Source organism: Typopeltis vanoorti, chromosome 16, assembly GCF_054136105.1.
Source record: "Typopeltis vanoorti isolate ZY-2024b chromosome 16, IOZ_Tvanoo_1.0, whole genome shotgun sequence".
Taxonomy (NCBI): Eukaryota; Metazoa; Arthropoda; class Arachnida; order Uropygi; family Thelyphonidae; genus Typopeltis; species Typopeltis vanoorti.
Window position 1 is genome coordinate 35694942 of NC_143564.1, and position 26813 is coordinate 35721754.

At 37.3% G+C, this 26813-nt stretch overlaps 1 protein-coding gene across 7 annotated transcripts in view; it reads right to left on the reverse strand.

Moving 5' to 3' along the window:
- Positions 1-26813, reverse strand: part of Spt20 (transcription factor Spt20 homolog) — a 444696-nt gene that overhangs the window by 271882 nt on the left and 146001 nt on the right. For all 7 annotated transcript variants that reach the window (XM_090405995.1, XM_090405992.1, XM_090405994.1 and 4 more), the window contains exons 9-10: positions 14277-14470; positions 621-774 (exon numbers count right to left, since the gene is read on the reverse strand). In XM_090405995.1, the coding sequence (XP_090262121.1) occupies positions 621-774; positions 14277-14470 (348 nt within the window). The remainder of the gene's footprint in view (positions 1-620; positions 775-14276; positions 14471-26813) is intronic.

Consider the following 26813-nt stretch of genomic DNA (forward strand, 5'->3'; position numbering starts at 1 on the left):
GGTAAACCATAAAGAAATGCAAAAATCTAACTTATAAGACTTTTTTGTCATAATGAAAACAAATTAAAAAAATAGAAATTATTTCTATGAGAAATTCATGCAATAATTAAGACTTACAGTAAGTTAAATGCAATGAAATTTTATTGTCTTTCTTACTATAAAATCCATTCATTTTCATTCTACTGATGATACTCTAAAGATTTAGTCAGCTGCATTAACATAAGTTTATTACAGTAATTATTGCAAAATTATTAATGTATGATACACTACTGCATATCACAAAAGCTTGATAAAGAGCAAAATATAATAAAATCATATCAATTTTTTACAACATAATAACATAGTACAGTATATTATACATAGCACAGACCAAGAGTAATGCAAAGTTATCACGTTTTCATATATTCATATAAACAAGATAAATGTGTATATGACTTTATAACAGGAGAAATAACACAGAGTTGTTATTGTTGTTTGGGAAGGGGGGGGGGGAGTTAATGAACTAGTACTGTTACTGCAACTCTGTCTTCCTGAACTTGTATTATTTTATAATAAATGAGATTCTTTATGCTTTTTCACTAGAAAATATTGGACTGTTAACAAACTTTAGAGTATCTTACCTGTTTATTTAGCTTCAAATTAAGTAGAGATTGACTGCGTAGCTTGTTCCTTTTTTTTGCCAGAAAATCATATAATTTTAAGGTAGGGGGTGCAGCACAAAGTTCAAATTTCCGCTTTTTATTTACAGCAGCTTGAGAATATTTCCTTGCCATTCTAATAAGTAAGCAATTTACAAATAAAAAAAAATTAGCCTATGTATACATTTAAAAAAAAAAAATTACATCAATAATAAGAATGAGAACAGGATAGTGACTGTTTTGTCATATCAAGTATACATGGAATGTAAATGGAATGTGCCATTTTTCCAATATTCATTTGCATATTATAAGTTGAGCTGAGGTGTAAGATGAAGTTATCAAACATAATAATGTAATAATGATGGACTAAACAGTATGAAGTAAATCTTCAGCTCTTAAGTATAATACAAACTCAATCTTACTAATCACATTAAGTTAAATAGAAACAGTAACAAATAATAATTTCAGTAATACAAATAAAAAAGTACAAATATATTTTAATACAACATGAACATTTTACTAATATGTAATTAACAAGTTCTATTATTATCACATAAAATCATAGTTTCCTAGCCAACATCAGCAGGCCTAGCAAATTCAAAAAGTATATCAATCATTATAATTTGGATTACACAAATTATAATCCAAACTATTGATCAAAATTTAAAATAGAAAATAAAATTCATAGCAATCACACCTCTCTCTCTTTTCTAAATGATCCACAGATAATCTGCATGCACGCACGCACACACCATGACATAATTTAATATCAATTCATACTCTTGTTATATGTATTAACACAGGACTCTAGCCATAATCTTGAAAATAATCTTCAAAATCAAACCTAAAAGTATTTTAAACAAATGATCACATCTTTAAATGCAAAACAGATATTCTACAAAACTAGAAAAGCAATACTTCCTCGTTCAAATAATCTGAAGATTAATGAAGAATTAATTTTTAAAAACAAGACTTTCAGATGTAAAATCACATATAATACTTTAATAAATTTCACTGTTCAGTTCTTCCTCATTGTGATATTTGTCCACATCATATTGAGAAGAGTGATGTGGCAAATATCAGAATGGGGGAAATTGATAATTAGACTTATCTGTACCTATGGTCCTATAAAGGAAGAAGTGGAGAAGTTTTGAGTGGCATCAGAGAAAGCGATTGACAAAATGAAAAAGGAAAAGTTGGTAAATGTTGCACATCTAAACAGCAGAGTAGGAAAGCCTTTGTAAGAACATAGAAAATAAATACCAGAAAGGTGACAAAATATTCTGGAGAGAATTGAAAAAAGCATAGAAATGGAGGAAATAGTACTGTAAAAGAAGTTTAATTCTGCAAAAGCTAAACATATTTATACAAGGGAAAACTTAGTGCTAATTTGAGAACAGATCAGTGACACTCACATTGAGTTAGCTAAAAAATCAATGCAACTACCACTATGTTACATAAAGAGCTTTCAGAAATACTTACACCAGAACTGTCATCAATTCTAATCACCATGTCTGAAAATCCTGCAAAGAATCGGAAAAGGTTAAGAATTGCCATCTGAAAAAATTTGTAGCTGTTCAATAGCAAAGCTGTTCCCAACCACAATTATGACAAGAGCACATAGTGATGAATCTATTGTTGCACACACCCTCAGACGTAGTCAGTGCACTTAGTTGTAAACATAATTTCATGATCACGCCTAAAAAAGTACAAATTCTAGAAATTATAACTAGCATCTTACACCTACAGTGGCTAATAACATTCATTTACATGTAGCTAGTATTCTAACAAAATCCAAACCTCCAATGAATAACAGTCCACCTAGAGAAATAGCAGAACCTTAGTTATAGAAATATAAAACGAATAAAACTATTGTAACTAAAGCCAATAAGGGAAATGCTACTGTTATTATGAACCAAGCAGATTATAACAAAAACATGAATCATCTTCTTAAAGACTCACTCCTCTACTTAGCAGATCATAGACCGGGATCCTACAAAATCTCAAAAGAAAAAAAAAGTATATAAATTATTTTTAAAAAAACATTACGTCTTGGCCCAAAGAAATCACCAAAAAAGTCAAACCTTATCGTGTTAAACTACCCTGGATATACGGGACCCATAAAATTCATAAACCACATCCCAGCCCCTCCCTCCTTTGTCCTATTGTTGACAGCATAGATAGCCCCACCTACAAACTGGCCAAGCATTTATCCAAATTGCTTTCCTCCCTTACAGGCAACTCTCCCTCATCTATTAAAAACTCTCTGCACTTTAAAACATTAATAAATAATCTAACTTAGACAGAATCTGACATCATGTCAGTTTCAATATTACTTTACCATTCACTAAGGTACCTTTTACAGAAATCTTTAACCTTATTAAGCCACATTTCCCTCCTGATATAACTGAATTATTCGATTCACTATATATGAATGTTAATTCCTATAGAAAGGAAAAATCTACAAACAGCTGGATGGGACTGCTATAGGTTACCTTCTTTTCACCCCCAGCTAACTTCTACATTGAACATTTTGAAAACCAAGCATTCAACACAGCCACACTTAAACCAACAGTTTGGTTGTGCTATGTTGATGATATTTTGCTGTTTAGCTTCATAGTCCAGACACATTAGATACATTTTTGGTGCATCTTAACAGCCAACACCCAAAAATAAACTTCAACATAGAAAAAGAAAATAACAATTTTCTCTCCTTTTTAGATACACCAGTGATAGATACACTAATGGCTAATTATCCTTCTCTATTTATAGAAAACCTACTTATACAGGAAGGTATAAATACCTTCTTGTATAAGTAAATAAATAAATATATAAATAAATACCCTTACTCACTGAGCCAAGACTATTTGTTCAAATGACACAGAAAACTAAGCTCAGAGACCTTTGCAACACCATCCTTCCAACACACAAGATCACAGCAAAACCATTCACATCCCATATATTAAGGATACATCAGAAAAAAATAGCCAAAGTTCTCTGCAAATATGTTCTATATGACGCTTACAAACCTTTCATTCAAGATATTTTTTCTGATATACCTTCATCAACTGCACCCTTTTGAATATCCCAGAGTGTGCCTGCAGTTTAGCCTACTTTGGAATGACTGGTAGATCAATTAACATATGCCTTGAAGAACACAAAAATGACATCTAATGGTCATTTGTACGGCAAGTTGGAATTGGTAGACCATGCTCTGGATATTCCTGCACATAAGATCAGATGGAGAAAAACATCTTTATTACACAGATGTCATTACAGGTCTGAGAGACTATTTTTAGAATCAGCATCAGATATGATGCACTCTTCCAACCTCTATAAGTATAGTTGTCTTAATTTACCAAAGATCTGGAAGATCATCATTTTAAGAACTGATAGCCTGACTTCTCTAAATTAACTTCATGGTTATCTGACCCACAGAGGGCACCTTGTAAGGACATTAGTTCTATTTTCAGTTACAATTTAAAATGTTTTCCTTTATTACATAGTTTAGTGCTGTGTGCACTATCACAGTTATAATTGTGCTCTGATGATGTTGGTTAGAAAACCAGCAAATATTAATGAGTTAAATAAATGTAGTTTTTTTCTTCCCTTGGTGTTGTTTATACTTTATTATGAATCATTAATGATGCTTAAGTCTTTCTATACGTATTTAATTTTTTTGTTGCATACTTATTTATAATTATTTATGAATTTTTATATAATTTATAATTATTTATGAATTATGAATTAATTTTCATAATTAGTTATGAAATAAGATATTTCATAACTAATTATGAAAAGTGGCCTTTTCATAATTAATTATGAAAAGGCCACTATATGCATTTGAAAGCCCAGATATATCAGAAACCAGATTGATTATATAATAATTAGAAAAATATTTCAAAATAATATTGTGCAAATAGAAACATACCCAGGAGCAGATATAGGCTCAGACTACATTCCAGTTATTTTTACAGTCTTACTCTTAATTTTGAAATAACTGGAATGTAGTCTGAGCCTATATCTGCTCCTGGGTATGTTTCTATTTGCACAATATTATTTTGAAATATTTTTCTAATTATTATATAATCAATCTGGTTTCTGATATATCTGGGCTTTCAAATGCATATAGTGGCCTTTTCGTCATCATCATCATTAAATTCTTGACATACACCCTGAGGGGAAGTACAGGATCTTATGTTAGTATTACATGAAAAGTTACATCAGTACTAACTTCCTATCAACAATTTCCTCCAGATTAATCTGTTATCTGTCAACATTCCAATATCATCAGATCTTATATTTCCATCTTCTAAAGGTGTGCCGGCCTGGTTGGCCGAGTGGTTAGTGTATCCACTCTTCAACCAAAAGGCTGTGGATTCAAATTCTGCTGTGGTGGACATTGATGTTTGTCTGTGAAAATAGTGATGGTAGTCGGTGGTAGATGGTGGGATGAAGGTGACTGCGATGAGTGGATTGGTGGAGACGGAGTAGGTGCCCTTCCTCAATGAGTCTTTGGACTCCCTGGAGGTGTTATAATAATAATAATAATAAAATAATAATAAATATAAAGCACTTTTTACTGTATCAATCCACCTACATTTTGGTCTTCCATGGTTTGTTGTTTAGTTAATATTTCCCCTCCCCATTCTGTTTAAGTGGCCATACCACCTGAGATTAGCTCTGTAACACAATCCTGAATGCTAATAATGTCAAGTTATAATATCCTCATTTTTAATATGATACTGCCATTGAGCCACCTGTTAAGTCCCCTAATATTTCTCAGGACTCCCATATCTGTGGTCTTCAGTCCTTGATCAAGAGTTTTATTTCTAACCCAGCTCTAAGATCCATAAGTCAAAATTGGTTTACACACTGTCTTTTATACAGCTAGTTTAGTGTTCCGACTAATTTCTCTTTTATTCCATATGAATTTATTCAATTTGGCTGCCTACCATACCAGCTTTGTTGATTCTCACTCTATTTCCAAATTTAATTTGCCATCTTCATATTAAAGTGAAAATACAGACTAAATTATTACTATAGTAAACCCTTGATTTAAAAGATTAATAGAGGCTAAGAGGTGTCTGTTAAATCGAAAGTCAGTTAAATCACGAATTTAAATTTAATTTAAATCACGAAGTTAAATCAAAAAGTTACAGATATTTTAAAATACAAATATCTGTAACATTATACAGCAATTTTATCAATATTAGCACTGTAATAACAAAAAAATTGTTTTACACACTTTTAGATAAGTTAATGTGAAGTTAATGTCCAATGTTGAGGCAGTTGGTTTAGGTAATCCTGCTTTGAAAAAACTATCAAGTTTTTTTTTTGAACTTTAGAATTCTGCTGTTTTTTTTTATAACTGCCGCAGAAAGTCACGCTATGCAACAAAAGAACCAATTACAGTGCGACTGGTGTGATCGCGTCCTAATCATTCGATCAACATGTTTTATGAGCAATGACTCATTTATGTCGGCTAAATTACTAGAGTGTTTTTCCAACATATGATGGCCTATTTGCCAAAATTTGTTAAAAATAACAGGAAATTAATAACAAAAAATAACCTGTTAATTTAATTATAAGCAATTCTTGGTTAAAAGCATTTTAAAATTAACAGGGTGTTAATTTTCAAATGTGACATATGGAACTGAAATTTTGTCTGTTAAATCGAGGGTTTACTGTATTATTATCTGAAAAGGATTCGTTGTAGAAGGGCACTCTACTCTGCTACACACATTTCACTGTCTCCCCTACTATTTAATTCTTCAACTACATACAATGCTACCTCATTTTGAGGTAGCAGGATAACTCAACTTCAAATGAAAAATTAAGTATTGTCTTTGTTAACATTTGTATATAATGAACTTATTAGTTTCACTGTATCAGTATTTAATCGTTTCAAATGTGTTACTTAATTTTTGTAACCAAATGTGTTACTTAATTTTTGGAAATGATATACTATATATATAGTATATCACTTCCACAGGAGAGGGCACAAAACCTATAACAATGGCACCATGGGTAGGCATGAGTAGCATGAAAGAAGAAATCCTGATGGACTTATGGAATAGCAGGAGGTTGAAGCCTTGAAGTAAATAGTATGGGAAAGCTACTCCAAGAAGAGGAGTAAATGAAATTTAAAAAAATATGAGAAGTTAGATCAATAAACTTGAAGCTGAACTATGTACAGATGTTGACCAGGAGCTTATTATGTTCAGAGGAAAGTGAAGGAATGAAGGTTGTCAAATCATCAGAGTTGTAACCTTGAAAATACCTTTCCTTTGGTGTTAAACGGTGATCAGCATTCATTTCAGACAAATTACGGAGACTACAACCATGTTAGAAATAATTACTTTAATTTCCCAACGTTTCGACCTTCATATTAAGGCCATCATCTGGAGTATACACAGGATGGCCATAAAATAACTTACCCTCTTTGAAGGTATCTGTAGCTAAAACCAATAAACAGAATGAGACCAAATTTTATATTGAGAATTTTTAAGGTATGGGGAGATGATTTCCACGAAAAAAAGATTTAGTACAAAAAGTCGCCGATAGGGGAAATTTTAGCGCTAGCAGAGCCAAAAACAAGCGGATAATTACATTAAAGGCAGATAAAATGGAATAATAAAATTTCGAAGGTGTAAGCAACAACCACGTCACTCATTTCAGCTGGATATGTGGCGTGTTACAATGATAATAAGAATAATAATAATAATTAAACTAAAACAACTTGAGAGAGACACAGAAATTAATGTAGCAATTGAACTCACAGGAAATAATGTTTTATTCATCAGAATCAGTCCCCTGGACTGCATCCACGATTTTGAATGTGCTGACCTTTCTTGTGTACAACAAATTGCACCCAGTGAGCAACATGCTCTACAGCTGAGCGTAAGGAGTCAGATTGGATGTTCATAACAGCCCATTTTATGTTCTCTTTCAAGACATGCAAGTTGGGAATGCCACCAACATATACAACGGATTTCAAATACCCCCAAAGTCACATGGAGTGATGTCCAGGGATCGAGACGGCCATGCCGTCGGAAAGAACTGACTTATAACCCTCTCATTACTGAAATGTTGGCCCTTCTTAAGGGGAATTGGTGGGGCTGCTGTCATGTACGCACAGTAAAATTTGCATAATCCTTCTTTGACAGCTTTTGGCTCTGCCAGCGCCAAAATTTCCTCTATCAGCGACTTTTGGTACTAAATCTTTTTTTTTCATGGAATTCATCTCCCCATGTCTTCGAAAGTCTCAATATAAAATGTCGTCTCATTCCGTGTATTAGTTTTAGCTACAGATGCCTCCAAAGAGGGAAAGTTATTTTATGGTTACCCTGTGTACACACACACACACACACACAAGCTATATTACATTTCATACAGTATGCCAAAGAGACAATGATTTGAATGATTAGAATAACCACTGATCAAATCATTCTCTTTGGCATACTGTGAAATGTAATTTATTTTGTCTCTGTGTATATATATATATATATATATATATATGTGTGTGTGTGTGTGTGTGTGTGTGTGTGTGTGTGTACTCCAGATGATGACCTTAATATAAAGGTTAAAATGTCGGAAAATTAAAGTGATTATTTCTAACATGGTTATTGTCTCCATAATTTGTCTGACATGAAAATACCTGTAGAAAAGGCATGGGTGTAAAACCGAACATTTACAGGAAGATAAATGGAAGAAGTAGCCTGTGAGAGAGGAATCATTTGTTCAGAATGTAAATCTGGCGTTTTTGACTTCAGATATGCTGAAGTTTTGACAGTCTTGTTGGTGAATCAAAGCTTGGAGAATCAAAGAAGTGAGGAATGAAGGTTCTCATTCATATTATTTCAGTTATTTGGTCACAACAGAAGTATGGAAACTGTAAATCCATGGAAAACAGGCAAAGAAATCACACTGTTTATCCCATTTGATAATACTGTAGTGTCAAAGAGCACAAGGCTAAGACTGGCTGGGTGAAGGTTCATCCCACAGCAAACAAAATAGCATTATGGTCTGAGGTTATGAAGAGAACTAGCATCCACAGTATATCTGGTGGGAGTAGTAGTTCAGAAAAAGTCCAATGTGTTGAGAGAATGGATTATCCAGCTGAAGCTTCCTTCTTATTGCTATACCTGTCAAATGGGAAGAATACAAAAAAAAAATCTGCCAAAAAGAAGCCAGAACTTTAAAGAAATATAATTTCTGCACTGCTTTCAAATCTCATCTGAAACTGGCAGTCCTTATCTGCTTTCCTATATTCACTCCCTTCCTTCCTTCCTTCTCTGTTCCAGGTGTTTACAAGCTAGCAACTTGTCATATTAGAGACAAACTGGGAGATCTGCCAACATCCACCTTAGAGAACACAAGAAATACATCTACCATTACAATTATGGTCAGTGAGGTCTTGTAGCTAACCATGCTTTGAATACCTTGCACAGAATGAAATGGAAAAAAACTACTATGCTTCACTGCAGCAAATCTCATCATCATCATCAAATTCCTGCCATGTACCCACAAGGGATGTACAGGATATGATAGTACTACATGAAAAAAATTACATCATTACTAACTTCCTATCTACAATTTTCCTCCAAATCAGTCTGATACTTGTCAAGACTCCAACATTATCAGATCTTATATTTCTATCGTCTAAGGCACTTTGTACCATATCAATCCACCTATATCTTGGTCTTCCTCTGGGTCGTTTTGCTGCCAACCTGGCAGAGAACACTTGCTTTGCTAATCTTTCCTCGCCCATTCTGTTTAAGTGACCATACCACCTGAGATTAGCTCTGCTAACTCATTCCTGGATGCTGACAATGTCAAGTTCTTTCCTAATATCCTCGTTTTTAATATGATATTGCCATTGATGCCATCTGTTCATGCCTCTAATCTTTCTCAGGACTCTCATATATGCGGTCTCTAGTCTTTGGTCAAGTGTTTTACTTCTGACCCAGCTCTCAGATCCATAAGTTAAAACTAGTTTGAACACTGTCTTGTATACAGCTAATTTATTTTTCCGACTAATTTCTCTCTTATTCCATATGAATTTATTCTATTGACTTCCCAGCATACCAGCTTTGCTGATTCTGTTGTCGATTTCTATATTTAATTTACTATCTTCAGTAAAAATTGTGCCTAAGTAGCTGAAATGTTTTACTTGTTCCAGAGGTTCTCCATTCACAACACAGTTGACATTTTCAATGATTCTGCCTATTTTCTAGTAGCAAGACTTATACGTTGGTTAGACATAACAGGTAATTAGTTTACGGAATTAACAACGCATATAAAGTATATTAATTAAAGGTAACTTTAATGAATAACTTCTATATTTTGGCAACGTCACATTGCCATCTTCAGGAACATAAAGATATGGTATGTGCACTCAGGAACTAACACAAAGCAAATGAGGAAGAAAGCAAGAAACTAATATTGTTCCTAAAGTCCTAATGGTGCCCTCTTGCGGGCTAATTTGGTAGTCTTGGCAGTTGGGCTGAAGTTAACTTCAGCCCAACTTTATATACGTTGTTAATTCCATAAACTAATTACCAGTTCTGCCTATTTTCATTGTCTTTGTCTTTTTATTGCTGACCTTCATACCATATCTATTACAACAACTATTCAATTTAGTCAGAGAATCTTGTAGACTTGTAGCGGATTTATTTAGAAGTATAACATCATCCACATAAAGCAAAGAGCTGACATTAACGTCCCCAATTTTGATATCATGTTTAATACCACTTTCCTTCATAATGTGATCCATATAAATAATGAATAACAGAGGGGATAATGTACATCCTTGTCTCACACCAGATTTAACATTAAACCATCTTCCTGTACTTCCTTCAATTCTAATTGCTGATTTACAACTGAAATAAAGACCAAGTATTGCTTGATACAATGCCCCATTGACACCATATAACTGCAGCGTATTGAATAGCTTCTCTCTTGGCACCTTGTCATATGCCTTTTCCAAATCGACAAAACTTAAATACAGATCTTTGTTATATCCCCATGCTTTCTCGACTATTTGTCCTAAAGTGAAGATCTGATCCTGACAGCCTCTATTCAGCCTGAATCCAGCTTGTTCTTCACCAAGCTTTTCTTCCACAATTCTTCTCAACCGTTTCTCAAGTATACTTGCATAGATCTTGCCAGGAACACTCGGTAGGGAAATACCTCTGTAATTCTCACATTCAGTTTTATTTTCCTTTTTATATATGGTTACTATGAGAGCTCTACTCCAATCATCGGGAATTCGTCCCTCTGTCCAGGCTTTCTGAACTATGCAGTGCAGCCACTGTAAGACTTTTATACCACCATACTTCAGCTCCTGCTACTCCTGCTGCCTTTCCACATTTCAAGCCTTTGATGGCTTTTTCTACTTCAAGTATGGATATGTATTCCTGACTGCAATGCTGATCAGTGTTTTTTTATCACTGTGCTGTCATCACTGCTTGTTTAATTTAGCAGTTTTTCAAAGTAATTACTCCATACTTCAAGGATATCTTTTTCTCCTGTTTTCATGTCACCTTTATCATCTCTAACTCCTTTTACAGCACTCTTTCCTCCATTCCTAAGCTTCTTCAACAACCTCCAGAATATTTTGCAACCTTCTTGATATTTATTTTCTATATTCTTGCCAAAGTCCTCCCATGACTTTTGTTTCGCCAGTACTTATCTGGTACTTATCTAATTCCTCAGCTAGCTCCATTTCTTTGCCAATCAGGCTTCTTACGTTGATAGTACCGATCTTTAACTCTGGTGATGTTGAGTTGGGGTTTGTTTTCAGATTTGTTCCAGTAGCTGACTTTTCGCTGTTTGCCCTGGTTCCCTGGCGAAAACTACGGGGGCCTTGTTTAACCGGGCGACGCCCCAGCCGGCATGAAATTTTGTCATGTTGTACCATCATTTTTTATTTTGGTTTAACCAATAAGAATACAATTTGGTCGGCTAAATCCCAAATTGCCAGCCCATCCTCGTTTGTTCAGTATCAAAGTAGATACCCAACAGGGTGTACCACAAGAAGGTGAGGATTGGATATTAGGTCAGAAGCCCTGGTCGGTTCTCCGCATTCCTTTAAAGGCTATGTGGAGGTCTCCTCTCAGTTATACAGCTTTGACCCTTAAGCACCCCTAAACTTTTCAAGATTTGTGAAACATTAATTCTTATAATTCTATCCCAACAATAAAAGCTAGCCAACAGCATTTAGGCCTCTAGTCTAACTTACTCCATTAATTTTTCTCTGTGTGTGTGCTTTTATGTGTTATTACAATTTTTATAGCTGTCTCTGTGACAGATAAAAATATCAGAACAATTAAACCTGTGTTATTAATTATTTCTCTGTACTGTATTCATTCCATTATACCTTATTATGAGTTCTCACTGTGCATGCTCAAAGCTTTCAATGATTTCCAGTTTTTTTCCAGCAAGACTCAGTAACAGCAATGGATACTAAAACATGACAGGAAATACAGTAATACAAATATTTAAATTTCTTCAAATGGAGGGCAAAAAATCCCGATTTGAGCATCTCGGTGAATAAATAAAGAGAAGATCATTCGCCACCTCCCCCCCCCCCCAAAAATCATAAATGTAGTGTGCAACAACTAATGTGCAGTAACACAAACTAATGTTAGTTTTAAATTTAATAGTTTCCAGCAGTTTGATTAATAGGGAAAACAAAAAATAGATAAATAAAGAAAATAATAATTCCGGTATAATATATAGACGATGGGGAGAGAACACATGGGACATCCATGAAAGTTAAGTTTTTTTTTGCTGTCAAGAAAGAGGTAAGAGCTAGGTTTTTCTCTCACAGAGCAGTGAGTGAGTGGAATAGTTTGCATTTAAGAATAGTGAGTGAATCTAGTGTGAATGAATTTAAGAGAAGGTATGACAGCTGGTTTGAGTGATGTACAGCCTCCCTCGATGAGTCCTTGACTCCCTGGAGGTCTCAGGTAATAATAATAATATCTCATTGGTATTTATACTTTAATTTAGCTAGGGCTAAATGTCCTCGCCTACTCCCCGTATACGGGAATAAAAAGGTGTTAGCTGATTTTTTAGCTGATTACAAATTCAATTTAATTCAAATGTATAAAATCCAGCTGAAATTTGTCAAAAATCAGCCAACAGAAATTGAATATTCTGCAAAGGCACATTTATTTAATAAAACTGTGAAGTGACATTTTTTGTATTATCCCACATGTCACTTCTGTCACTTCATAACTCCAAAGGCAGATAGTGGTTTCACATAGGCAGTGAAATGCCTGACTGTATTATGTCTGTAAATTGCCATGTGTTTTTTTCAACCAGTTTGCATGTTACACAGGATGATGTCCAGAATTGGAAGGGGGGGGGGGGAACTCTGCCACTTCTCTTTAACACATAGCTTACATGTGTATATGTAACATTTCCTCCAACTAAAAAAAATATGCCTTTGTAAGCAGCAGTAGTTATTCACATATCAGTAAAAAGAAGAAACCTTCCTGGAATTAATAACTCGCTGTCCATTCAAACCTACAATAGAGTTGAAAATTTACATGTAGATCATTAAGTTGAACTGTATTAGAAATTACATATATATATATAACTGAGTATCACTTTGGGAGGGTGATGTTCTTTGAGCATCATGACCATCACCATCAGAAACAAAAGACTGGACTGGATCAACTTTGGTCAAACTCAAGCTGGGAAAAGTTCCACATTAAACAGCTTATGGTTTAATAATTTTAAACAGTGTAGATGTAGCATAGAGAGGACACAGTAGACAATCCTCAAAGCAGACAACCTGCAGCATCAAACTGGTGGCAAAGTTTGCAGTTTACTAGCAAGCACCTGCTAATTAACACTGATAATGCCAACAGGTAATTAATTCAGATAAGAATCAGAAATTATATATTCCATAATTATCACAGACATGGGGGGGGGAGAAAAAGCTACAAATCATACCACTCTATTTACATGAGGAAAAACAGGTCACTGGATGCATGCAAAGATTTTGTTCAAACAGCTAACAGTGAATCTTATTTCCTAAACAGCATTATTATTGAACATAAGGCTTCCAATATGATCCTGAGGTCAAAAGACAGTGCAGAATCACCAAGACAAAAATTTACTTCCAGAAAGCACATATCAAACCAGCCTGATTACATGCTTCAATCACAAAGAGATAATCCATAAGTATTTGCTCCAGAAGGACTGTTACCTGCACTTAGATGTAGTGAAATTTTTGCAGCCAAAATTCAAGTATGCATACAGCCAGAGAGAAGAGCCTGGTTGGCAGATGTTGCATGACAACATACCTGCTGATGTAGTGATCATGTTTCTGCCTCAATAGCAGATAGACTTTTTTCTGTTTCCTAAGTTGAAAGTAAGACTGAAAGGATTCCAATTTGATAGTGTTTATAACAATCAGAAGAATGTGACAGCAGAACATAATATCAGTTCAGTTTCTCAGTATTTTCAAAGCTTGTATGAATGCAGTAACCAGTGCATTTGATCTCTTGGGGATTGTTTTGAGTAAGATTTTTCCTCATCCATATTTTACCTTATTCGAATAGTCTCACTTTGTTTTACTTCACTTTATGTGTGTGTATATATGTGTATATATATATATACCTTTTTAAAGGTGTCATGCCCAAAATCTGCTTTCGATGTTGAAGCCGATTTGCTACCAAGGTAACTGCAAATGACGGATCCAAGCAGAGAGGTTCAGATGTTGCAAGAAGTAATGCTGATTCCAAAGCATGTCTATCTTCCCAAGTCCATCTTTGACTATCATTAGTCAAAAGTCCCACATCACAAACCAAAGACTAAAAGATACAAATAAAACACAGATCTCAATGAAGCCACATAAATCTGTATCAATATAAATATAACAATATTAACTGAATACAGCACCCACACATGCATAAGCCAGATGTGTGACTGCATGTGTGTGTGTGCACAAGTCTCCAGAATAAAATTTATGCTTTATTTTTAAATAGGAAAAGAGAAACTGAATTATTATTATTAAGTTTTAAACACATAATATAGTAAGCATTTTCGAGTATAATTTACATTCACTAAGTAAGAAAATGATCTCAGGATAACAACAGTATATTTCAGTAGCATACTCAGTCATATTTTGTTAAAATGAAGAAAGTAGATCCTCTGAATAAAGATTTCAATTTTTCTACTTTATTTATCTAATTTATTTGTTAAATTATTATTATTATCATCATATGGTTATCTCCATAGTCAGGAGACTCACTGAAGAAGACCCATACTAACGTTTATACACACAAATCTTATACCTCTCCTTAAACTCACTCACTGTCAGAGCACTCAACTAATTATCACAATCCATTCCACTCATTTACCACTCTTCACACAAAAGATCTAATCTGCATGCTCTTATGCAATGTCCATGGATGAATCCTAATTCTCTGGCTATTTGTCATATATTGAAAAATTTCCTTTGCATCAATTTTATAAAACTCCTTTAATATCTTATATGTTTCTATCATATCTCTTCTTTTCTGCCTATCAACTAAACCATGTAACCTGCACACCTTCAATCTATCCACATAGGGAGCATTACACAGACATATCATGAGCTTAGTAACTCATCTCTGACTACAAAATTAATAACGGAAAAACTCATGTAAAAAGATTATTTAATAGTATAATTTTTGCCTATGTGTCACAGGCATCTTCAGTACATTTTAAGCTCAAATTAAACAATAATTGACAATTCCAAAAAGCGTCACCTAAGTAGCTAGTGTAAGATAACTAAAAAGGTTGAATAATATAAGCATATTAATTATGTTATTTAATATTATTAATTAATATCTTTATTTCAATCATGTCTCTGCTTAATAATATTCCCTTTAATACTTAGCGATATAACATCACGCAACTTGTTCTATTTTTAAATGATCTATTGTTAGTATTCCACCTTGTAATTTTTAAAACTGTTCTTGTAGTGCCACTGAAGATGTTCTGCAATTTTCAGACTGAAATATTTGGCTTCTTGTGTTTACGTGCTTATATTATTCAATCATTATGTCACAAGTATCCTTAAAATATCAAACTAAAAAGGTCAATAAATTTCTTAACATCTTCCTGTTTGTCTGAAGATCTGCCTCTACTCGGCTAGAAGAACACCAGTCTTATATTCAATACCTTGAACCTGAACAGTCTGGACTTGCAGAACATGCCATCATCACTAGACATAGAGTTCACTGGAAAAAGACAAGAGTCTTTCACAAAAGTTGATTCCTCATGGAAAGTCTTTATAAAGAAACATGTGAAACTTTACTTCACTCTCCTAACTTAAACAGATCTGATTGTTTACGTCTATCCCCTTTATGGGAGATAGTATTTTATAATTCAGCTAATCTTTCCTAACTTTTTATTGTGTGTATATATATATATATATATATATATTTTTTTTTTTTTTGAAGATGCCTGTGACACAGGCAAAAATTATACTATGAAATAATCTTTTTACGTGACTTTTTCCATTATTAATTTTGTATTTATATGTCCATTCACGGTTTGCCATTATTAAAACTCATCTCTGTGCACAATAGTAAAGATGAAGCTGAATCATAGCCTTATAAAGAGGGATTAATAATAACTTCCCTATCTTTACTTGTTAATGTGTTTTTCAACATCCAAGTAATCCTTTGAGCTATTTAACCAACCTCTGCAATATGCCCTCCTGAACTTCAACTCTCTGTCCACCATTATCCTCAAGTTACTAGCCTCATCAATTTCCTGCAATCCAGTACCATCAACGTAAAGTATACAACCTTTTCAACCTGAACCTTACATTTCTCAACATTAAATTGACTATTATTATTATCCTTTGCCTACAATGACAATTTATTTATATTAACCTGCAGGATATCTACATCACCTTTATAAACTATTGCCCTCCCTAGTTTTGCATCAGTCTATATGACCTTTATCAACTATTGCACTCTCCATTTTGCATCATCAGCAAACAACTAAATATTTCCCCCTTTAAATCTTTCCCTGTATCACTGATATACAAATCACAGTAGTCGACAATACAAAACAAATCCTGAGGTACTCCAGTAGCCACCCTCTGTTTCATAGATTCCACTCAAGTATATACTACTCTGGTGTCTGTCTGTTAGTCACCCTCCTATCCATGCTACTAGCTTCATATCCATTACCATTTGCTGCAACTTTTTTTTTATGTAATAGTTTTCCATGTGGTAGTTTGTCAAATACCTTTGCAAAGTCCAAAACAACAAAGCTGGTCCTTACTGCAGGTCTAAACAGTAGAGTAGGAAATAAATTCTATCCATATTTATGTTGAGCCCCATGCACGAGAGATTGGTTAATCGACCTACAGTACATTAGTACCACGTGTGGATAGTGACAATATGCCCGTTTGTGTGGGTTGGGAAAGGAGAAATTTGTTTACATTTGATTTAAAAGCCTGTATATTGTATTAATGAGAAACACTTAAGGGGGGGGGAGAAAGCTGTTACACAATACAGCAGTAACAAAGATTAAGGAGCAAGAAAAGAAACTTGTTCTGTGGGATTCAAAGTATACCGTGAAGGGATGATGGGCAGCAGCTGCATGTGTTCCAACAGACTTAGTACTCAGTGGGGAATTACTGATGTTATTTCAGATGAACATTTGCCATGGAAATATTTATAGAATACACATCTTGCAGAAACCAAATGCCTGTGCAAATGTGGGAGAAGTAAGTTGGCAAGACATGGGTTATTATTCAATTTAATAGCACTCCTCTGTATTGAGTAAAGCTTTTGAGGGAACTCTTAGCCTCCCCCCCCCCCTCCACTGTAAGAGCAGTATTCAATAGCTGGGCAGATTTGTGAGAAATTTATATAAGGTTAACAGCTGTTCAGAGGTGAAGTACCTTCTTGAGCAAAAGAGAAGCTAAGGATGTAATGGATGTGATGTGATGTGTTTATGCCAAGGAGAGGCTTGATGTCAGGGTGATTCTTTCTTTGTTTCTTTTACAAAAAATGTTTCATTTGTGCATTGAAATTGACAAGGTTATCTGAATCCCACTGGAGGATGGCTTAGAGATCGGAATTGCAGACAGTAGTGGTTGATGTTCTATAGGTTGAGGTGATTTGTGTAGAGCAAAGTTTATCAAATGAAAGGGAAGGAGTACAATGTGCTGTCGACTGCAAAATTGTGTATTAGGGTGGAGGTCCACTGTGGCAGGTAATTGATATATAGAAGGAAGAGGGTTGGCGAGAGAACAGAACCTTGTGGAACCCTGGTATTATTGAACGGTGAAAGAATAAGGAGCCCTCCACCATCACATATAGTGTGCATCCAGATAGAAAGCTGGCAATCCAACTGCAGAAGTTCTGGGACAGACCAAATGATGGGAGTTTGTTTAGTAAGCCTTTGTGCCAGACCCAGTCAAAAGCTTTGGAGATATCAAGTGCAACCACTTGAGATTCACCAAACTTCTCCATGGCATTTGTCCAGAGATGAGTGATATATATATATAAGTAGATTTCCTGTTGATTGGCAGTGATGGAATCCATACTGGTCGCCATTTATTAACTGGGTGCATTTGAGGGTGTAAGAGTTGGGAATTGATGGTTCTCTCCATTACTTTAGATAGGACTGAGGTGAGCGAGATAGGGCAGTAGTTTGATGGCAGTGATTTGTGAACCTTCTTTGGGAATGGGTTGAACATAGGCTAATTTCCAGGCTGTGGGATAGATACCAGTGGAGTAAGAGAGTATATACAGGTGACATAAGATAGGAGTCAGTTCTGATGCACAAACTTTCAGGACAATTGGAGGAATGCATCAAGGTCATCCCTTGATCTCATCCCTATTGAGATCAGGACTCTGTGTAGGGTTGAGATCAGTATGATCTCAACCCTATTGAACATATGTCGGATGAACTGGAGTGTTGGGTGAGGTCAAGGAACATCTGCTCCACAACAGCCCAGGACCTCATTACATGCCGACATGAAGAATGGTCCAAAATTCCCATTGATTACTATTGTATGCTTGCAGCAAAAGGAGGTCCTACATCATTAGGTGGACACCATGGCTGTTTGTTCCTCACACCATAGTGTCTGCTGACTCCTTTCCAAGCAGTGTACTCTTTTGGATAAAAACCCAGGACCAGATATTGGTTTCTAAAACAGATAAATATAAAAATTAGGTTGGGTGGTTGTTTATAATTTACTGGCCAACAACAGCAAAGGTCATACTGCACCATAGCAAAGGTTACAGCAATATGTAAACAGTCAAAGACAAACTAGTAAACAATATGTACAAAAACCAAGCCATACAATGCAGTATCTACATATAAACAAAACTACAGCAAAGGTCACAGTAATACACCAGGACAAAATTACACAAAGGTAAAATTCAGAGTTGCTACCTAGAATGTTCAGAATATACTACATAGAAGAGAAGAACCAGTTACAGAACTAAAGAAGGCAAAAATGATTCAATAATCACTGAAATAAAATTAAGAACTGGAATAGAACAAAGAATTGGAACATTTTATACAGATATACTATGGAGTTGGAAGAGAAGACAAATCTAGGGATGAATTAATAATACAGATAAAGAAAGACTGGAAAGAAAATATATAAAATTATAACTATTTGAATAAAAGATTATTAAAATAAAAATGAAACAAAAAAGAGGATATCTAACAATTAGAGAAGTACATGCTCTAGTAGAAGATGAAGACAAAGAAAGTGAAGAATTTTATAAATCATTACAAGATATATTAGATAAAACAAACCTGCTATTGATATGATTTCATATTAATAGCAGGTGATGTAAATACAAGAATCAATGATGAATCAATACCATCTACGATGGGTGGAGAAAATTGTCTTAATGAAAATATTAATAGAATTTGCATCTTAGAATAGAATAGACTTACCATGAGTATTTTTAGACATAAAAATACTCATGAATTTACCTGATCAGCTAGAGATCAAAAATCAATAATCAACTACTTGATAGCCAATATTCACACTAGCAAAATTAATAAATGATGCAAGAGTTTACAAAGGTTACAGTACTGATTCAGATCATTCAGTAATCAGAATTATAACAATACCACCAAAAAATGGATAAAGAAAAGAAAATAAATCTCTTACTACCAATAGAAAAAAAAAAAGAATGCATATCAAGCTAACATAAATAAATACTTAAAAGAAACAGAATGGAAAGAAGAGATATAACAATGGAAAATCTGAAACTAATACATAAAGCAGCAGTATTATTATTTTATGTATTATGAAACTAATACATAATACAGAAAAAATGGAAAAGAAAACAAGGACTCTGAATATGGAATGATGAAATGAAGAATATAACTGAAAATTAAAAAAAAAACTACATTACATTAAATGGCTTTCCCCAAGAAAACTAAAAGATAAAAGAGAATATAAAAGGGAAAGAGCAATAGTAAAAAGGATGATAAGAACAGAAAAGTTGGTATAATTATATTAGTAAATTAGAAAGAAAAAAATAAATAAACTCCAACCCAATATCTATAAAGCGATAAAGTTCTTACTAAAACTCCTGTTTTAGTCTTCTCTCTTTCAATAATGTCAATTATATCCAAATGGTACTTTTCCAGTTCTTCTGCAAGTTCAATTTCTATTCCACTAATATTCATTATGTTGGTGGTTCCTATCTTCAGTTCTTATGACACTGAGTTCTTCTTCTTCAAGAAGAGCTGGAGTCTGTTCCAGTAGAACTCTGTTCAGAGTTCCCTGACAAAAACAGCTGTGTAGGGGGGGGGGCATGTTTGACTGGGTAATGCTCAAGTCTAGCATGAAATCTCATCATTTTATACCATTATCTTTATTTCTGCTATTTTATACCATTATTAGCTGTGTGTGGGGGAGGGGGCATGTTTGACTGGGTAATGCTCAAGTCTAGCATGAAATCTCATCATTTTATACCATTATCTTTATTTCTCATTTAAACCATTATAGAGTAAGTTTGGTGGGCTGATTGCCAAACTGTCAGTCTATCCTCAATCTGCTGAGGCACAAAATGTGAATGCGAGGACTGGACATTATGTCAGAAGTGCCAGTTGGCTCTTTGCATTCCTTAAAGATGATGTGAAGGTCTCCTCTGCTTATCTGACTTTGACTCTTAAAGGGGGGACCTTTGGTATGAACACAGAAGATAAATATCAGGAAATTGGCAGAATATTTTAGAAGCTATTGAAAAAAGCTTAGAAACAGATTAAAGAGTCATGTAAAAAGAATCAGATACAATAAAGGTGACATGAAAACTGAATATACAGTTGACCCTTGAACAATGCGATGGTTAGGGACGCTGACCACACGTGTTATTTGGAAATCCACGTATAACTTTTGACTCCCCAAAAACTTAACTACTAATAGCCTACTGTTGACTCGAAGCCTTACTGATAAAATAAACATAACACAGATTCTGTATGGTATGCATGTATTATATACTTTTGTTAAACTCTGAATGAGAAAATTTATATAAAATTTAAATCTCATTCAGAGTTTACCAAGTAAACCATTCCCCAAAGTCAGAGTGCTACGGGATTCTTACAGAGTCTTTAAGACTTAATTTTTTTTCCTTTTTTTTTTTTGCAGACGCAGAGACCAGAAATGAGTAAAATGCTCCCCGTCCCCCCAGGACAAGGACGCTAGGAATGGAGATACCAGAGTTGGAAGAACCCAGAGTCCTCACAAAAGTGCTAAAGGAGCTTATAGGAGCAGACAAGATTTTCTCCTTCACCCCCTATGGAGGAGGAAGACTCCTTGTTGTCGTAAAAACAACTGTTTCGAGAGACAAACTTTTACAGGGTTGCCCCGTCCAGGGGAAGCAGGTGATCCCTACCATGGTGGGGGTCACAAGTGAGACAATTGAGAATTGACCGCTTCCTCATGGAATATCTTGAAGCCAGAGACGACATGCTGATTCAGACCTTCAGCAAATGGGGGAAGTTACTAACATCAAGAAGAGCGTCTCTAAGGAGGACCCCGCTTGGTACTCCGGCAAGGTAACTTTTACAATGGACATGCGACAGCCAGTGCCCAACCTCGTTACCATCGGCACGTCGCGTGTCGTGGTTAGTTATCCCAGGGTACAAAGACAGGGTCTGCGATGTGGCTCAACAGACCATCTGGGGAGTGACTACCCCGAGCCAAGTGTTTTAACTGTGTCGGCATCGGGCACATCTCCAGCCAGTGCCTGCACCCCTGCCAAAAGTGCTCCAGCACAGAGCACAAAATTACATCATGCTCTCTGCACACATCTGCAGAGAGGGCAGGGGTACCGATTGAACCTTTAAATCCACAGCCTGCAAGAGACACCGGTGAATTTCCGATATTACCCACCACCAGTGGGGAGAGGACATTTTCACAGACAGCTCTGGGAAATATAAAGAAGCGTCCCGCGTCAACACCAGCAGAAGACACTGTTTCCCCCCAGCAACAACATCCGCTGAGGAAACAGTCTCTCCCTCGACCACTTCCACCATTCCACCACCACCAACAACGGAAGAAAAACATTCAGCCGAGGGTACGGACGAAGTGAAGGATAGCACTACACCAGCTGTCCCTCCCTCAACAACATCAGAGGAAGCTTCATCCGTCGACACTTCACACTGCAGTAGCCAGCATCCCTCTCCTCCCTACAGAAGAAAAGAACATAAAAGAGGGGGCACAAGATCTTCTGCCTCCTAAAGAACTTCCTAAAAAAAGGAAGGAAGAAGCTTCCCCTAAAACTGACAAGAAACATCGAAGCAGCTCAAAAAAAAACCACGGACTCAACAACATCAGAGTCTGAAATGCAGGTGGAAACCCCCTCTCACCATCAAAGCATAAACCACAAAATAAAGAAACTAACCGGCTCCCAGTTTAACCTCTACAACTATGAAATTGACCAAAATAAAATAATCAGTTTCAGAATCAAGAACGTTCACCACGAGTTCGAGGTCCTCTCGAGCTCATGCGTTAACTGGAAGCTGGTCTGCAGGGGAGCTGGATATTCTACCCCCCCCCCTACAGAATGACAACTTAGTCAAGTACGTAAAACAGCTACATATCAAAGATCTAGGCCGGCTATAAAAACATCACAATGCCGCCACCCCCCCTTCTGTGTTGCCTCCCTTAACATCAGAGGGCTCTGTTCACCATCAAAACAAGAGGAGGTGTGGGAGCTTACGCTAGCATTTAACATCCGGCTCATGTTCCTGCAAGAGACTCATTTCTCCCACTACCGGGACATGGAGGAACTGAACCATAAGTACCCTGTAACATCATATTGGAGCTTCGGCAACAGAAATAGCGCCGGGGTATTTATGATAGCCCCCCCCTCCTCAGAGCCTTCCATAACATCCAGAGGGACACAGAAGGGAGAGTCCTTGCTGTCGACTGGAAGTACCGGGGCTATATCCCTAGATATATTAACATCTACGCCCCGGCAAATGCAACATCAAGACCAGCATTCTTCCAGTCACTCCATACCTACTTATACAGTGCCCATCACGTCACCTTGATGAGGGACTTTAACTGCGTGGCAGACCCAGCCTATGACAAAGTAGGGGGGGGGATCCAAACTCAGGTACAGTTGGCTACAGGGACTTGGAAATTCACTTTAGGAATCTCCAGCTGACAGACATCTGGAGGGCTCACAACCCCTACAGTCGGGATTATACTTGGACAGGTCAAGGCATCGACACACGGTTCGACTGCCTCTATTTGTCACCTTCTCTTGTCTCCAGAGCCAAGACAATAAGGCACGTTCCAATTAATTATTCCATCTCGGACCACAAATTAGTCGTGCTCACATACCCTCCACTTGAAACTGTAGAAGTTGGTCTGGGCCCCTGAAAGTTACCACCAGACTTCCCGTCCCTGTTCTCGGCCAAGCTTAACCAACTGTGCTCCACATAGAGCACCGATGGCTGGGAAACATGGGCACGACTAAAAATTAACATCAAAGACAACACGATAAAATGGGGCCAGGAACATGCCTTCCTCAGAAGAGCAGCTCTGTGACCTCTACAAGGAGAGATGCTGGTTTGTGGCCAGCCAATGCCAAGGCTTTCCATGTCACAACACTATCCTTGACATTAATCTCGACATTGAAATGGAGAGACAGAAGCAGGTGGAAAAAAAGAACATTAAGTTCCGTCTCTACCTCCGCTCAGAAGACAGGCAATCGGCCGCGTTCTATAACAGGCATTACGTCAACTTCTGGCAGGAGCGAACCATTACCACCATCACTGAAGGCGGGTGTCATCACACCACTACACCTGACATCCTGAACGCCTTCTGGGGATAGTATACCAACATCTATCAAGACAAGAGTACCAACCAGGATTACTCCTGTTGAAACATTGACCATTGACCCTGCACACATAAAAGCAGGGTTAGATGCACCAATTACAGCGGTCGAAATAACATCAGCCTTCAAGCAATGCCGTACAAAGAAAGCGCCTGGGCCAGACAGATTAAGCACAGAATTCTACCGAGAGGCCTGGGATCACATCCTTCCCATTCTCATGGCAATCTTCAACATCTTCCTTACCACTGGAAACATGCCACGGGAATTTCTGGAATGCCATACCGTCTTCATCCCGAAGACGAACAGGGACCCTTCCAACATCAAGAACTGGTGCCCAATCAGTCTGTCGAACACAGACTATAAGATCCTCGCCCATGATCTCAACAACAGACTGAAGTTCGGGATGAGGTACGTCATCAAATATACACAAGTGTATGGTGTTCCTGGTCGATCGATGGAGTTCAATCTCATCTTCATCAGAGAACTGCTATATCTAGTTAACATCAAAAAGTACTCCATGGCATTGTTGACTATCGATCTCAACCAAGCGTTCGACAGCGTCCGGCACTCCTTTCTCTTTAACATCTTGGAGAAAGTCGGTGTCAGCAGTGGACTCCTTAACATCATCAGACGAGGCTACAACAACTGCTCCACTCTTCTCCTCATTAACGGACACCTATCTGATCCCATCGCCATCCAGAAAGGGGTCAAACAAGGGTGTCCCCCTTAGTCCGCTGCTCTTCGCACTAGTCCTTGAGCCATTCTTATGGGCTGTCAACAGTTCTTGTGCCATCAGAGGAATTCACTTCCTCTCACCACGGATGATTCCAAGGTAATCGCCTACGCAGATGACATGGTGGGCACCCTTAGGGACAACGACTCCATACTGAACTTCCACAACATCTTAGAGAAGTTCAAAGTGTCGGGGCTAACATCAAACCCCGACAAAATTAAGCTCAAGACGTATGGAGTCTGGGACCTGAACAACATCTCTGCAGGTCTTGTCCCTACTGCCGACCCCCTCATCATCTTGGGGGTCCCATTTGCTGAACAGCCCATGCTCAACACCGAACATCTCGACAACAACACTGTTGAGAAGCTCAAGGACTGGAAAAATGGACAACTGTCACTCTCCTCCAGGACCTCTGTCATCAAGACCATCATATGCCCTGCACTTCAGCACGTCCTGAACATCACCAACATTAGCAAGGATCAGGAAATCCGGCTTTACAGGAAGCCCCTGAAGTTCTTCTGGGGCAATCTATGCCAGGAAGTTGACATCAAGACCCTTCAACTTCCGTAGAAGCTGAGGGGGCTTCGGCCTCCCCTCCCTCAACATTGGGTACCTAAGTAATACCGCTTTCCATCTTACCAGGATACTGCAGACTGAACATCCCTGCAGCCATCCTGTGCGGTATTTCTTAGGCTTCAAGCTTCCCCTTTTTGGGATCCCGGTCCATCAGGGTCCCAAGGTAGACATTGTTCCAGAGGACTACAACAGACTTTGCCAGCTTATGCAACACTTCTGCTCGTCGAGTGTGAACACCGCCGGGATCCGGAACAGCTACACCTGGTACGGACATCTCTTTAACATCCTCCGTACCAACGTTCTGGATCTAGGAGTCATCAACAACGACATCATCTTCGGCCACCTCTCCAAACATCGAGGCTACCTGTCGAGAAAGGACCTGGCATAAAGGATTGCCTATGGACACCTTCCAGTCAACATCAACATCTGGCGGTTCCACAACACCCGGAACTCCCTTTTGTGACTTCTGCGGGAGCCTGGACACCGTAGAGCACACCTTCTACCAGTGTCTCATTTCCATCTTCATCTGGAGGAGGCTAAGTGGCGTGCTCCACATTCCCCTCCTGCTGCAGGAGCAAGTCATCTTTCTGCAGTTTGCTCCCCCAGCTAACAACAAGCAGAAGTTAGTGGTATTTATAATTAATGAACTTAAATACCACATCTGGAAGGTAAGAAAGAAATTTTCTAATCCTACTAATCCTCCCAATCTGTTGGATCTCTCTCGGATCGTTCTTTACATGTTCTACGGTTCCTTGAAGAGATTTCTACATCTTGAGAAAGAGGCTTTGGGTGACACCACATTTAAGAACAAGTGGTGTTCATCTCCAATCCTGTGTAATGTCAGAAATAACACCATCAAGTTCTGCCTGCTGCTGCTTTAAGATCTCCATCTGCAGCAGCAGCTCCACTTCTAATCATTTCATTGGTCTCTGCATCCCCCTTGAGGTCTGTTTTGTTCCTTGGTCTCCCACAGAGGTAGTCCGGACAAAGAACTCAGGCAGCGCAGGCCTACTCAAGGCAGGCTGCCCTGAAGGGGTGGGTTATCTGGGCACCGGCTACCTCTGTGGTCCTTTCGATCTTCTGAACCGGGCAGCTTTGCGAGGTGAACATTTGTAATATGATAGCTTGGAGCTAGCAAGATGTGTAAAATGAGCTGAGGCCTATTTTTCCTTTTCCCTACCCCCCCCACCTCTCTATCCGCCCTTCCCATCCTATTCCCTCTCCTCTCCCCTTCTCCCATCCCCCCATTACCCCACCTTAACCTCTCTGTCACTTCACTTCTTTCTCTTCTCTACAGGGGCACTCTGACCCCGCCATTTTTCAATAGGCCGATGATGAGTTCTGCCTTTACTTTCACCCCATGTTCGTAGTCTGGCTCTCGCCACTTAGTTCGAAGTTCATAGGACCTGATCTCCATGAGCTGTGTTCGAATGATGACTAAGTCCGGGCAAAGAAGTGTCCGTGGGACGTTCGATGAACTCCTGAGATATGCAGTCAGGCACCTTTGAGTTCCTC